The sequence below is a fragment of the Arachis duranensis genome, chromosome 10 (genome assembly GCF_000817695.3).
Source record: "Arachis duranensis cultivar V14167 chromosome 10, aradu.V14167.gnm2.J7QH, whole genome shotgun sequence".
Lineage (NCBI taxonomy): Eukaryota > Viridiplantae > Streptophyta > Magnoliopsida > Fabales > Fabaceae > Arachis > Arachis duranensis.
The window spans coordinates 8,999,205-9,012,688 of record NC_029781.3 but is presented as its reverse complement, the minus strand read 5'-3'; the positions used below and the strand labels follow the sequence as shown (position 1 = coordinate 9,012,688).

Genomic DNA, 13,484 nt, shown 5'->3' with positions numbered 1-13,484 from the left:
ATATTCATGTTAACATTAGAATATTTTATATATGCAAATATTATTGTATTAATATTAAGCATAAGTTGTTAAATAAAATATGTAGGATACGTAAATAAACATATTATTAATAAATATAGTATTATAATTAATAAACTTTACATTAATTACATATATAATTATTATTAAGGTTAATGAAATATATCTTAGTATTGTTTTTCGAATAATTCATTTTTCTTTGCTGATTACATGCTGGCTAGAATTTAATAAAGTTGCTGACTTCCTACACTTTTTCATATACTAATTTAAAAAAAAAAGCTCGTCCACATGGATTAAAAAATGTTGAAAAAAAATTAAAGAAAACACATCTAGTTAAGTGCGAGAAGGTGGTGCCCACCACCATAGAATACAACACTCAATAATGGTCTTTATATTTTGTATCCATGTAGATAAACAACATAAAAGAATGTGTTTTCTTCCAAACCCATGGCAATTTTGTGGGTAAGTTACCCTTGCACATGTGTCTTCATCTCAGCCATTGATCAAAAAAATTTTCAACCTTTCATTAATTGATGCATTAAATGTTTTCACACTACATTGTATTTTATATTATTTACATTATACCCCATAACTTATTTATACCTGATGCAATACGCAAATAGTTGATTTTACAAATCTCTCCCCAAATACCATACAAATCAAAACCTTCCCCAAATACCATTTCAATGTGTACAGCTTCTTCTTCTACCTCTCAAAAGACACTTCAAAAGAACTGCTTCATTCTTCAACCTGACTGCTTCTTTTACCCTTCTACGATCTCACTTCTTCTTCTTCTCTACCCTTCCTGTGGGTAATGGATTTTATTTTTCCGGTGACCCACTCCTAAAACCTTCCCCAGATACTCCTGTACTATCCACAGCTCCTTCATCAACCTCAGTGCTTCTTCTACCCTCCCCTTAACTTAAGCGTTTGATTTTTCCGACGACCCACTCGCAAAACCTTCCCCAAATACCGCTGTAATGTCCACAGCCTCTTTTTCTACCTCGTTCCTCTGATTTCAAGGTCAGTCATCGTCAGGGACAGATTTTTCTGAACCCTGTGGAAGACCCTGCCTTCTGCGTCTTCGTCCAGGGGGTTACGCGGGTGTCATTTTCTGTGATTTACCGTCAAAGAACGTAAGTCATCCCCTTGCTAGCAAGGTTCCGGTGACCCACGTGCAGAACGCTCTCGGAAAACCCTTGTAAGCCCTACTGCTTCTTCATCTAGGTCATTCATTCGTTTTTTTTTGTTTTTTTAGCCAATTTGCGTGATTTGTTCTGTTAATCACTTTCTGTAATCACCGTTCATCGAAGAAGATTGATTCAATTTGGAATGCAATAGATGATGTTAGTTGTCCATGGTGGTGTTAAATGTTAATCAGATCGATGGCCAGTGATGCATACTCCTCAAACACGAGACGAGGCATAGGGGGAGCCGGCGGACAACGGGAACTGAGATCTGGAAATGCAACCTCAAGTTGGCTGCAACCTCAAGATGTAATAGATGGTGTGGCCCCAAAATACTTCTATGAAAAATATGCCATCAGTTACATGTCGAAGACAGACACCAACCCAAATAGGTTATTTTTTGGATGCCCATTATTAAAGGTAACCACGCAATTCTTTATGTTTGAGAACTAAGATTATGCTAAAATTTGATTAAAATTTAAATTTTCTGGAATGGAGCTTTAGACTCTATATTTTGGTTATTATCCACCTTGCTCAAGTTGTTGTGGATGTGATTTTGAATTGTTGGGAATTGCATGCCTATTGGTTATGAAAATGATTTGACTTTGTTATTGATTTGATGTTAAATTGGGTTGATTTTGTATATGATTTGATATTGGTGCTGGTTAATTTTGATGAATGACTGAGAATTGGGAAAAAGTTGATTTATTCAAAATAGATCTACCTAGATTAAAAATCATGATTGTGACAAGAATTGACATGGTACCTGATCTGATATTAAAAATGGATGCTACAATTTGAAAGGATTTTATAGATGTAGAATTTAGGGATTAATTACAGTGACGTACATGGATTAGATTGAATTGGAGTATTTTGTAACCCCTTACATTAATTGTGTTCTATTCGTTGTAGGTGACAGAAGCACATTGCAAGTTCTTTCTCTGGGTTGATGACCACATTGTTAGGGTCAGAGCGGGGGAGGCTACAAGGGGATCGGGTGACGGGAAGCAGAGTGATGTTGGAAAACATTTGGGAATGGATAACTTGATAGACCATGTAGAGGAAAGAATAGCAAAACTAGAGAAGCTGCTGAACAAGAAAAGTAGAGAAGCAGAGTTGAGAAATTGTCGATGTCGTTTATTTGATATGGGCAACATGGTTGGAATTTGATTATGTTTTACCTATAGATACGTATATGTTTTATGGTATTTATTTTTGTGACTTAGTTACCAAAGTTCCCTACTAATTTCAATAGCGTATGAAGGCTAATATGTTGTAGTAAGTCAGCCTGAATACTAGAAAATAGCAACCTTTTTATTAGTGAAACGAATGCTTAAGATTGCAGTCATGTTATAACTTAATCTTCGGCAATTCTGTAAGAGTAGGAAGGAGAAGGGCATGACAATATACACCGATGATTTGGTGACTTCCATGACAAATCATGCAGCCACCACAATAGATAATTGACAAGATCTGTTTTTCTTCTTATATACTAGTGTGCAGCATAAATTTTAAGTTGTGAGAGAATGAAGAAGCTGAAAGTAAACTAGAATGTTATGTTAGGCTTTGGAAATTTGTTGAATTGCAACTTGTTAGTCAAGTTTAATTGCTTTCTTTCCTGCATAGGTTTCGAAATTCCTAATCCCTTGAACCTAAATAAATATTAACACTTGTAGTTTATTTGATCATGATGAATGGCCACTGCTTTGTTCTAATACACATAAATTGTTCAGCAAGCTATGATGCTTGAAATAAGGTAGCCTGTCTGTTAACATAATGGGTTTTAAAGGCTTCATCTCATTAGGTATTGAAGTTGTAGATCATCATCTTTATACCATTGCACATGATGTATAATACTCCAATTGAAAGATCTGAATTTTTAAAAAACCATAACTTCCCATTATTGCTGAATCCTTTGTTTGCTCAATTTGTTTGACTTTATTCACCCCTTCATGCACTCGATTGAATTCCTATTACTCTATAAACCAAAGTAAATGAACGAGTGCTAATGGGTTGATCATTTCAGCGACGTGGCCGTGGAGGTAGAGTGCAAGCTGGAGTTTGTTCATGGAGTGCTAATGGCTTAATGCAGGTCTTACCAGGTTACCATGTACTGGGTTGCTCTTTTTTTCTTATTATAAAATAATATTCAACGAGTATATGGCTTATTGCAGGTTTTACCGTGCACTGGGCTAGGTTCTGTCATCGTCCAACAAAGCAGTGGTGTATACAAATGTTCTCTTAAAACCCAGGGCCATCATGTAAGTTTCTCTTGTAACATTGCCCGTTTATATGTCCGTTTATATGTCGTCTTTTTTGGTCGAATCGTGTTACATAGAAAAACTTTGGTTGAATTATAGGTCGAATTGTCTTGATTGACGATTATACAGGATGAGTTCTGGTTAGGTATTAAGGTGTAACATAGTATATGATCAAAGGTCATCGAAATTTTTTTCCCAGCGTTTGTTACTTTAATTAACTGAATATTTAGTCTTTCTGTCATACTTGGGATTGGGCTCGGTCAACTAACCTGGAAAGACGTTTATTTTTTCGTAGTTCAAGTCTATCTAAAAGTAGAGTGGGCTATCTATCAACTTGGGCCAGCTACAAAAACAATTAGTGGATAATTCAAGTCAGGATTAATGCAGCAACTGGCTTGAAACCTGTTAAGCCCAACTCTCTCCGGAATTTTAAAAGAAAACCAAGTTTTTCCAGGTAACTATTTATTCCATTTATGTTTGTGTTAACCGTTAATTTGATCAATGTTTTTTTGGAATAGCATTTCTTGATTGAATATTCGCGTAAAATGTTAGTAGGTTAATTGTTATTTCTCACATAATCCCTATACTAGGATGGTTAGAAACATAATAACACCATTATAAATCTCCTGTACATGAGGAAGACTACACGACACATCGAATTAGATAGATTGAGGTTGTTATGCAATCATTTCTCTTAATTTTGGCTCTTTCAAACCAATGTAAAACATACAATTGTAAAGACAGGCTGAAAGAAAAAACACTAGGAATTAACCATTGTCATAACAGTTCTAGGGATTCTATTAACAAAAAAAAAAACATAATTAACATCAACTGGAATAGTAAACAGAGAGTTTCAACCAAGTTCCACAATACATGTAGTCGGAGTATATCTAAATGTCAATTATTTCTAGACAGGAAACATCCCTGTAAAATACTTGAGTGTAGACCTTACTGTGATCGGGTGTGGCGTTTCTGGGTATCGCCATGCTCTCCTCACCAATAGATTTCTAGTGCCATGTTTGATGTCATATTCTGTCAACACAAGCTCTCTGTACCTGTAATTGACGAGTAACTCTCTTTCCTTTGAATTGTTCACCAACAAAAGTAGGTTATCATCCACGAATAGTATTGGATTTTCTCTGATGCTTCGACTCGCAAACCTGCAGTATTGCTCTAATATTCTGTTTCCATCCGCGTCTTCATTCAAGTGCCGAATTGCTGCGACATAACCAAATTCGTTGTGTGTATGAGCGAGGAGTGCAACTTTTTCCTTGTGGGTTAGTAAATTGTGAACGGTATATATTGCACCTACAGGGATAGACACCTCGCTAAATGATTCATCTTCAACACTGTAACATAAAACAGACTTGGGTGTAGCATAGCTATCTCCTGTACCAGTTATCCAATACGCTTGACCATTATTAAAAACAGAGTTAGGGTCAATTTTTTCTACACCAGGGAGACAATCAACGCAGTGAAACCATGTAGAACGCCTTGAACAATATCTAGAGAAAAAAACGTAGGCATCAGCTATGTCCCTTTTGCACATATGTATGACTGTGTATGCATCTGAGTTTGGAACATGACCGAAACCATATACTGGGAAAAACGATCTACCGTGGTCCCTGTGGGGGTCGGAAATTTCTCTAGAGCATTGTGTTGTCGGATTCCATACCAAAAGTCTTGTGTCGTCTCGTTCACGAGAGAACTTGAAACATATGTTCCCGTTTGACACTCCCACAATACGAAACCACCCATGGATGCCAACTCCGAAAGGATGCTGAACATTCACTTCTTCTCCAGAAGCAGCATTCACTATATATAGTGAATCTGAACCCATTAACAGTAGTGAGTATCCAACATGAAACAAAACATGTTGATCTAACACTTTCTGCCTTCGCATGTGGTGTATGCATGTCTCTGGTTGGCGTAGCTGTCGGTACCAGAATTTATTCAAGCACATACATCTCCCTACAGCTTTGGCACTACTACGCAGGAAGATTTCTTGTAGCAGTTCATCCGGAATAATCGGCAAGGGAAGTTGGAATTTAGCCATTTTACTAGACGCGCGTTTCGTAGTCTTGGTTTTCGGTTGTGTTTACTTTGTAGTTTTTGAATTGTTGAAGTCTGTTGCTCTCTTTTAAGTAATGAACATAAATTAGTCTAACTTATTAATTGTGTGAGATGCAGCATCCAACGAGAATTGATGAGGCAGAATATTGTATTTACCGGTGTTATCGTAACCTCTTTGAACTAGGTGTTTAGTACCATTAAATTTGACTCGTCTACCCAAGTTTTTGCCTACCCTAGTAAATTAGTTTTTGCCTACCCTAGTACATAAATTCAGTTGGAATTCCAACATACTCCAATAAGCTTATCTTTGATTTTTTGTTTTTCTATTTTGAAATTAGATGCAGCCGCAAATTTTTCCCTATTAAGTTTTAATTTGCTGATATACTCACTAATCTGTTTATTTGATTTCCAATTTTTTTTTGCCTTATCACAACATTACAACCCCTCATCCTGATGAAAACCATGTTACTCCCAAATTAATGATTTTCGCAGATTCAGCATAAAGTATTTCCAATACCTAATCAGGATGTTACCAGCTACCACTGGCACACCCTCATCCATGCAGCCACAGGTAAACAACATTCAAGTTTTTCCCATGATAAAAAAGTCGTTGTTACCAAATTTTCTTACAAATAATGACCGGAATAAAAAAATACTTCTGATGGTAGACTTATGTGAGACTTGATCAAAAATAAACCCATAGATGTATATACATTAACAAAATAACGAAGTCCAACACCATAATTTACATTCAGATAATCAAAGCTATTACACAGAATACTAATCGAAGATTTCCACAAAAGTAAACATGTACATATAGACATGGCTACCGAAACACGACTACAAAACATTATTTCACCAATAAACCTTAAACAAATTAATCTGTCGTCTTTTATTCTACGATGATGGTGTTATCTGGTTCACAGACGAGTCGGAAGAGTCAGATGGCGAATTTCTTCCATACCTCCTACTAGGTCCTGCGATTGCCCTCCTACTAGGTCTTCCCACTGCACCTCCCCCCTGTTGACGGCGGTTGAACCTGTAGTAATTTTGGAAAATTTATTATACAACAATGAATATAATAAAGTATGTAGACTAACTTTTCTAAGTAAACAAGTTATTGTTACCTTGACTCGTGAGGACGCGGTGGTGAACCTTTTTGCCTCCGATGATGCCGGCGTAATAACCTTTCAGTCTCAAACGCAGCCACCTGTTCATCCTTGTTGAAGTGTACGTTGCATCTGTCCGCCATCCAGTGTTTGATTTGGTCCGGCAATACGTTGGAGGCATATATCTCATCAATGGCTCTGGGCATTTCTACCGAACGAGTATGGTCCCATGCAAGCATGTGGAAGATACCCCAACCTACGTAACTGAGTTCCAGCATAAGCCGTGGAGTTGGTCGAAAGAGAGATCTTATCCTCCCCATGTCGGCTGCGTTGATCCAGTAGTTATCACCGTCTCTAGTTGGGTGGATATGGAGACAGTTGTCTTGTCTGTCTATTAAGTACAGATCAGTGGTTGTGAAGAACGAAAAGTGCCATACAATGTGCTGTGGAATCCTTACATCTTCCTATAGTCAGAGAAACAAAATTAGATGTTAAACAGATTTTGAAAAAAACTAGATAAAAAACCGTAAAGAGAAGTGGTGTCTACAGCGCCGAAAGTAAGCTTACATCTGTTGGGAATAGGTTTAGGACAAAAGTCTGTTCAGGGCATCTTCTCATGTTCCTTAAGGCACTGACGTAACTAGCCGGTAGCCACCACGAACCAAATGTTGAAAAGTCAGTATTGTTAAGAATAAGAAACCATGGAAGGACAGAACTGAAACTTGAGAAGTAATCAATGTTAAAAAAGAACAAACCATGCAGGGACAGATGGTCATGCGTGTGGAAAAAAATAGTTAACAAAATGAAAAAAATAGTTATCTGCTTACCGGAATTCTGGCTCCATCTTTGTTTGCTAATATTAGTGACTAGTCTCTGAATTTGATAGCCGCGGTGAGTGAATTAGGAGAGGGTTTACAATGGTGTTGTCAAATAATTTTCTCTAGGAAGTCAAGTTTTACTTTTAAAGAGGGTAAAACCAGAGGTCACACCGGTTGGAAATGAAGTTGAAGGGATATATTGAAACCATCAATTAGGATTCAAACCTCATCACTAATCATACCTTTTCGTAAATCTAAACTAAATAATAAATACACATAATAAACTCTATTTGAATTGTATTACTCATGTTTTGGTAAAGGTAAATGTAGTTTAATAACCATTCATTGGTATACGTATCACTAGATGAATAAACATAACGAAGGTTACACATAATAAAGTTAAAAAATATAACGTTTAGTATTGTGTTCATATTTACGTAAATTATTGAAATCATGTTTACTAAATTGTTTGACAAAATATACGAAATCATGCAAACCTTTCTTTATTAACATATCAGAATGTGTTGTTCCATTCATAAATTAACATAAAGTACTTCAAATAACATAATCATATTTTTTACGACCCAGTAGCTTTTTCAATTTCAGTAAGCGCAACACAAAACGTCAATCAAAAATTAACCGAACGTACTTAAAATAACATAACCAGAATAACTTATTACACGCATTATAGTATTAAAAGTCTATGCAATGGACACAATTATTTTAATGCCTTAGGTATAAATAACTCAGAGCATACTTCCTAACCCCTTAACCAATCGCTCTTCCTTTTTAGATATTTCGTTGTAGTATTTCTTTGTTGCTTCAAGAACTTCTTGGGATTTCAAATTGAACGGATTCATCACCAGATCAATAGCCAGCCGTAATCTAGTGCTATCATTTACCTAGGAGAAAAAACAAAAGAATTCAGACGCATAGGTTAGATTAAAATTTTGAGATAATATATGAAACCATGAAACGAATTTTATTTTATAACTACCTTAATATTGTAGTTACTCCTCCATTGGCACTCCCTCATCCAGGTTGTCACCCAAACTCCACAATCATTCCTTGTATATATAAAAAAAGTTTATTGAAGTCTACAACCAACTTAATTCCTAAGGGAAAAAAATCATAGCAGACGAAATGGTACTGTAAAAAAATATTATCTTCCGTAACCAAGGCTGGCCGGAAAAGCAATGTATAGCACTATTACAACATCAATAAATATGTTAGCGGTCTCTTTTACTTGTGCATAAGGAAAATGTATTCATCACACGTTAGCAAATTCATTGATGCATCTCAGTAATTGAGAACTCAACAATCAATAATAACTTGTAAGGTTTCTTACGAGTCATCGTTCTGCTCGCCAATTTCTGCAGGGTGTATTATAGGATACTCTGAAATTACTGGTCTGTGTGTTGTTTGGTTAGCATAGAAGGTGGAGTCATCAAGCATCTCCTCAATAAACAGTGCCTGTAATCAAAGTAAAATTTAATTCAGGTGTCAACTCTGGTGTGTGTTTAAGCAGTTTAGAATCTATTTCCGCCTATTAGAAATTTTGCAACACTACCATTAGCTTCGCACAACGACGGCGTCTGGTTCTGCTTGAGACGCATGGTTTAGAATCCAGTAATATTAAGTGTCTTTTTTCTATATCAATTACAAGCAGGTACCAGTGCATGTTATCCTCATTCATTGGAACAAAAATCTATCTAGGTTGGAATAAGCATTTTTTATTTACATTATCATATATTACGAGAATTAAATTATAAAGTTACCTTGCATAATGACTCAAACTCTCCCATGTATTCCTCAGCGTAATAGCGTTTCAAAGTCTTTGGGGAGTGAGTCCAATTAAGGGCAAATTGCTGAAATTTGATTTTTCATAAACATGTATAAGATCAATGGAAACCAGGAGATGGAGATCCTCTTAATGGTTTTTCACTCACCGAAAATGTAGTGGGTAAAAACCACAAGCAGGGAAAACCGGTGTCCTTGCGTGCATCACACATGAGCATGCTTGATGTGAGGTTTATGATCTGCTTCAGCGTTCGTTGATTGACGGCCAATAAGAAAAAATATAAACATATATTCCCTTGTTAAAATTATTTTATATGTAAGGAGTTTCATTTATGAAATTAACGAAGGCTAATGACTGAAAAATCCATACCTCGTCCACCAATGGTTTGTTCGGCAGTAGAGTATACATGACTCTCCTATTAGCGTGCCACAAGTTTGTCTGTAAAATTATCTCCGAATTCAGTTCTTCATTCTCCATATCTGAACCAAAGACGTAGGTTACGACTGAAACTTCGTCCTTGCACAGTGCCATATCAGCTGGGGGACGGAACAGAACAGGCTTCCACTGATACAATGAAAACTAAGCCGTTATATATTAATAGTAAACCAGCACAACAAATCTGTAAAACTTACTTAACATGATATAACCCACCGCAGGTATCTTTGCGGTTTCATTCGCTAGTGGCAATTTTCTGTCAGCCGGGTTGAAGTAGCTAACATATACAGCCTTGTCTAAGCTACTCGTTATAACTGGTTCTGTAGCTGTCTTCTTTCCAGTACCATCATCGCTGAACAAACTTCGGCGAATAACATAATCATCTGGCGGTGTCTGTTCACACTTCGGAGACATTGAACAACACTTTGTAGCCATATGCGACTTTGAATCCGCGGCTTGATGAATGCTTGACATGTTGGATCTAATCTTCTTGGAGGAATCCAGATTCCTCTCAAGAGTACCAGACGGCATGCTGAATCCGCTCATGATCACAGGCATTAATGTGGGGTTGAAGTTATCAGGCGGCCCATTCCGAAGATTGATTGTTTGTGGCATAGTTCCAAACACAGGATAACACGTCTTGGTCTGGGAAGCAATCAGGTTTGTAAGTGTATTCATCATCATCGACATTTGCGTTACCACTTCTTTTAGGGAAGGTTCTACGACTGTAGTTTTACCGAAGTCGTCGCCTATCTCTTTGCTGGCTCCATCGTTAAAATTTACATGTAGTCGCTGGTCATGCATGGTGCTTCCTCGGAGACTATGAGAAACAAAACTTAAAAATATGAATACTTTATATTCGGAATCGTTATAAAAGGACTTCACTAGTTTCTGGAAATGTAATTTAATTCTAACCTTGATGACAGTTCTATCACTTCCTTGTCGACAACTTTTCTCGATATTTTTCTACTTTGTTCCTTTTTGGCTTCGTCGTCTCCCTTTTCTATTTTTTGTGTTGAGCGTCGCTTTCCTCTGGCAGCCATTGGGTGTTTTAGCTGTTTAATTTTTTATTTAAAAAAAATGAAAAGTACTGCAACGTGTTCAGTTAATGAGTTGCACTCCACTAGCAAGCACAATTTCTTAAAAGAATAACAAACATGGTAGGTTGTCCCTACTATTCAAAGGAGTTTTGACAATTGAGTGATATTTGGATTTTGGCCTTTTAATATAATATATCAGGCAGTTTACGTTTCCACTTTATATTCCTAAATTTTTGAATAAAAAAAAATTTACAAAAACATTTTTTTTCTGATTTGTAAAAGATAAGGCTACAACAAATTTTTTTTTTAAATTATTTTCGTTTGGTCGAGGTATCGATCCTTTAAATATATTTGAAATTATTCAGCTCAATACATTTGTTTAATTTCCTTTTCTGTAGTCAAAGCTATTAAACATTTTCTGGTAACCGTCTATTTTTTTTTCTTTTACCAATCGGTGACTGGAAGATTTGTTTTAATTTTCGTAATGAATGCTTGTCTCCATTAAGTTGCTCATAAAGTAATATGCTCATATAACAGAATTTTGTTTGTTGTTATCTCTTGTTGTTTCACACACTCGGTCAAAGATCTAGTCCGCAACAGAGTTTAATGCGACGGCTAAACACTCGAAAAGGTTAGCATGAAAATAATACACGTATTTGCTGCTAGCTCGAGAAAAGGGGAATTTTTATTCCATTTCCTATGAGTTATATTCCTTTTCATTAACTATGTGTATACCATTACCTGTCTCCAACACAGATCTTTGATTTTTCCTTTGTCATGGTCACTCATCATCTAACTTATGGTGCACCCTAATTTATTGCCTAATGACTTTTTTGTTTTCCACCTTTAGGCCCGTTGCCTATCACTTATAGGAGACTGAACTTCCCATCCCTCATCGCAAAGCACTTCCTTCCCCGAAAGATAATAACGAAACTTAAAAAGTAACTATTAGTAATGTGTTTGGAACTTTTTTATTAGTATCATAACATTGGATTTATTCACTCTAAGACTGGAACCATTAAGTGTGTGTTTGGATTTCAGTTTGCAAAGGTGCGTTTGCTTAAAATTGATTTTACAAAATTGATTTTGATGAAAAGTAAGTTTGGGTTAACGTGATTTATGTTTGGCAATATTTGTATCAAAATTGATTTTTACCTGTACTCTTTAATTTAGTATTATCTTGGACTATAAATTTTCACTATTTATGGCTCCTGTTATTTATAATTAATTTTTTAGTTATTTTGTCTTTTTTATAGGATCATAGTTTATATTATACAAAATTTTGATAATAAACGTAATAAATAATAATTACAATCACAAATTTTACAAAGTCAAAATAAAAAAAATTAGTATAAAACAAAGATATAGTACATCAAACAATAGGAAAAAAATCATACAGATAAAAAATAATAAAAATTTCATAAAACCAACAACATATATCATATGAACAAAAAAATACAATAAAAATTAAATAAAATTTAATTGAATAAAAAAATAAAAAATTTCATACACAACATAAATACAATGTAATAAAAGATAGAAAAAAAAGGAATTGATATGAACAAAAAATAGTAAAAAAATCAGAAAAATTAACACTGGACCGTGCGCATTGAACCGGAAACCGGCAAACCATAAACAAGATACACGAAGCCGTTCACTAAAAGACCTAGCGATCAAACCGCGAACCCTAAACCGTTAACATTGAACCGAAAACCGCCTAACGATAAACCATAGACACAGAACCATTCATGATAAGACCTACTGACTAACTCGTACACATTGAACCGTACACGTTGAACCGGAAACCGCCAAACGAAAAACCAGAGGCACAGAACCATTCACCATAAGACCTAACGACTAAACCGTACACATTGAAGCAGAAACCGCCATACAATAAACCATTAGCACGAAACCGTTCACTCTAAGGCCTATTCACTATAACCGTACACACTGGACCGTGCGCATTGAACCGAAAACCGGCAAACCATAAACAAGATACACGAAACCGTTCACTAAAAGACCTAGCGATCAAACCGCGAATCCTAAACCGTACACATTGAACTGGAAACCGCCAAACGAAAAACCAGAGGCACAGAACCATTCATGATAAGACCTACCGACGAAACTGCGAACCCTAAACCGTACACATCGAATGGGAAACTGCCAAACAATAAACCGTCGGCACGAAGACCATTCAGTCTGAGATCTAGTAGCTAGACCGGACACATTGAACCGTGTGCATTGAACCGGAAACCGACAAACCATAAACAAGATACACGAAGCCGTTCACTAAAAGACCTAGCGATCAAACCGCGAACCCTAAACCGTTAACATTGAACCGGAAACCGCCTAACGATAAACCATAGACACAGAACCATTCATGATAAGACCTACTGACTAACTCGTACACATTGAACCGTACACGTTGAACCGGAAACCGCCAAACGAAAAACCAGAGGCACAGAACCATTCACCATAAGACCTAACGACGAAACCGCGAACCCTAAACCGTACACGTTGAAGCAGAAACCGCCATACAATAAACCATTAGCACGAAACCGTTCACTCTAAGGCCTATTCACTATAACCGTACACACTGGACCGTGCGCATTGAACCAGAAACCGGAAAACCATAAACAAGATACACGAAGCTGTTCACTAAAAGACCTAGCGATCAAACCGCAAACCCTAAACCGTTAACATTGAACCAGAAACCGCCAAACGAAAAACCAGAGGCACAGA

At 36.3% G+C, this 13,484-nt stretch overlaps 1 protein-coding gene across 1 annotated transcript; it reads right to left on the bottom strand.

The window, feature by feature from the left end:
- Window positions 1–4,373: 4,373 nt before the first annotated feature.
- LOC107468969 (F-box/kelch-repeat protein At3g06240-like) lies at window positions 4,374–5,522 on the bottom strand. Its single transcript, XM_016088346.1, has one exon. It carries the CDS (start codon window positions 5,520–5,522, stop codon window positions 4,374–4,376), a length of 1,149 nt encoding a protein of 382 aa, XP_015943832.1.
- Window positions 5,523–13,484: the final 7,962 nt, after the last annotated feature.

What these genes read in the sequence shown, in the direction of transcription:
- LOC107468969 (XM_016088346.1), bottom strand. Translation starts at nt 5,522, where the DNA reads ATGGCTAAATTCCAACTTCCCTTGCCGATTATTCCGGATGAACTGCTA.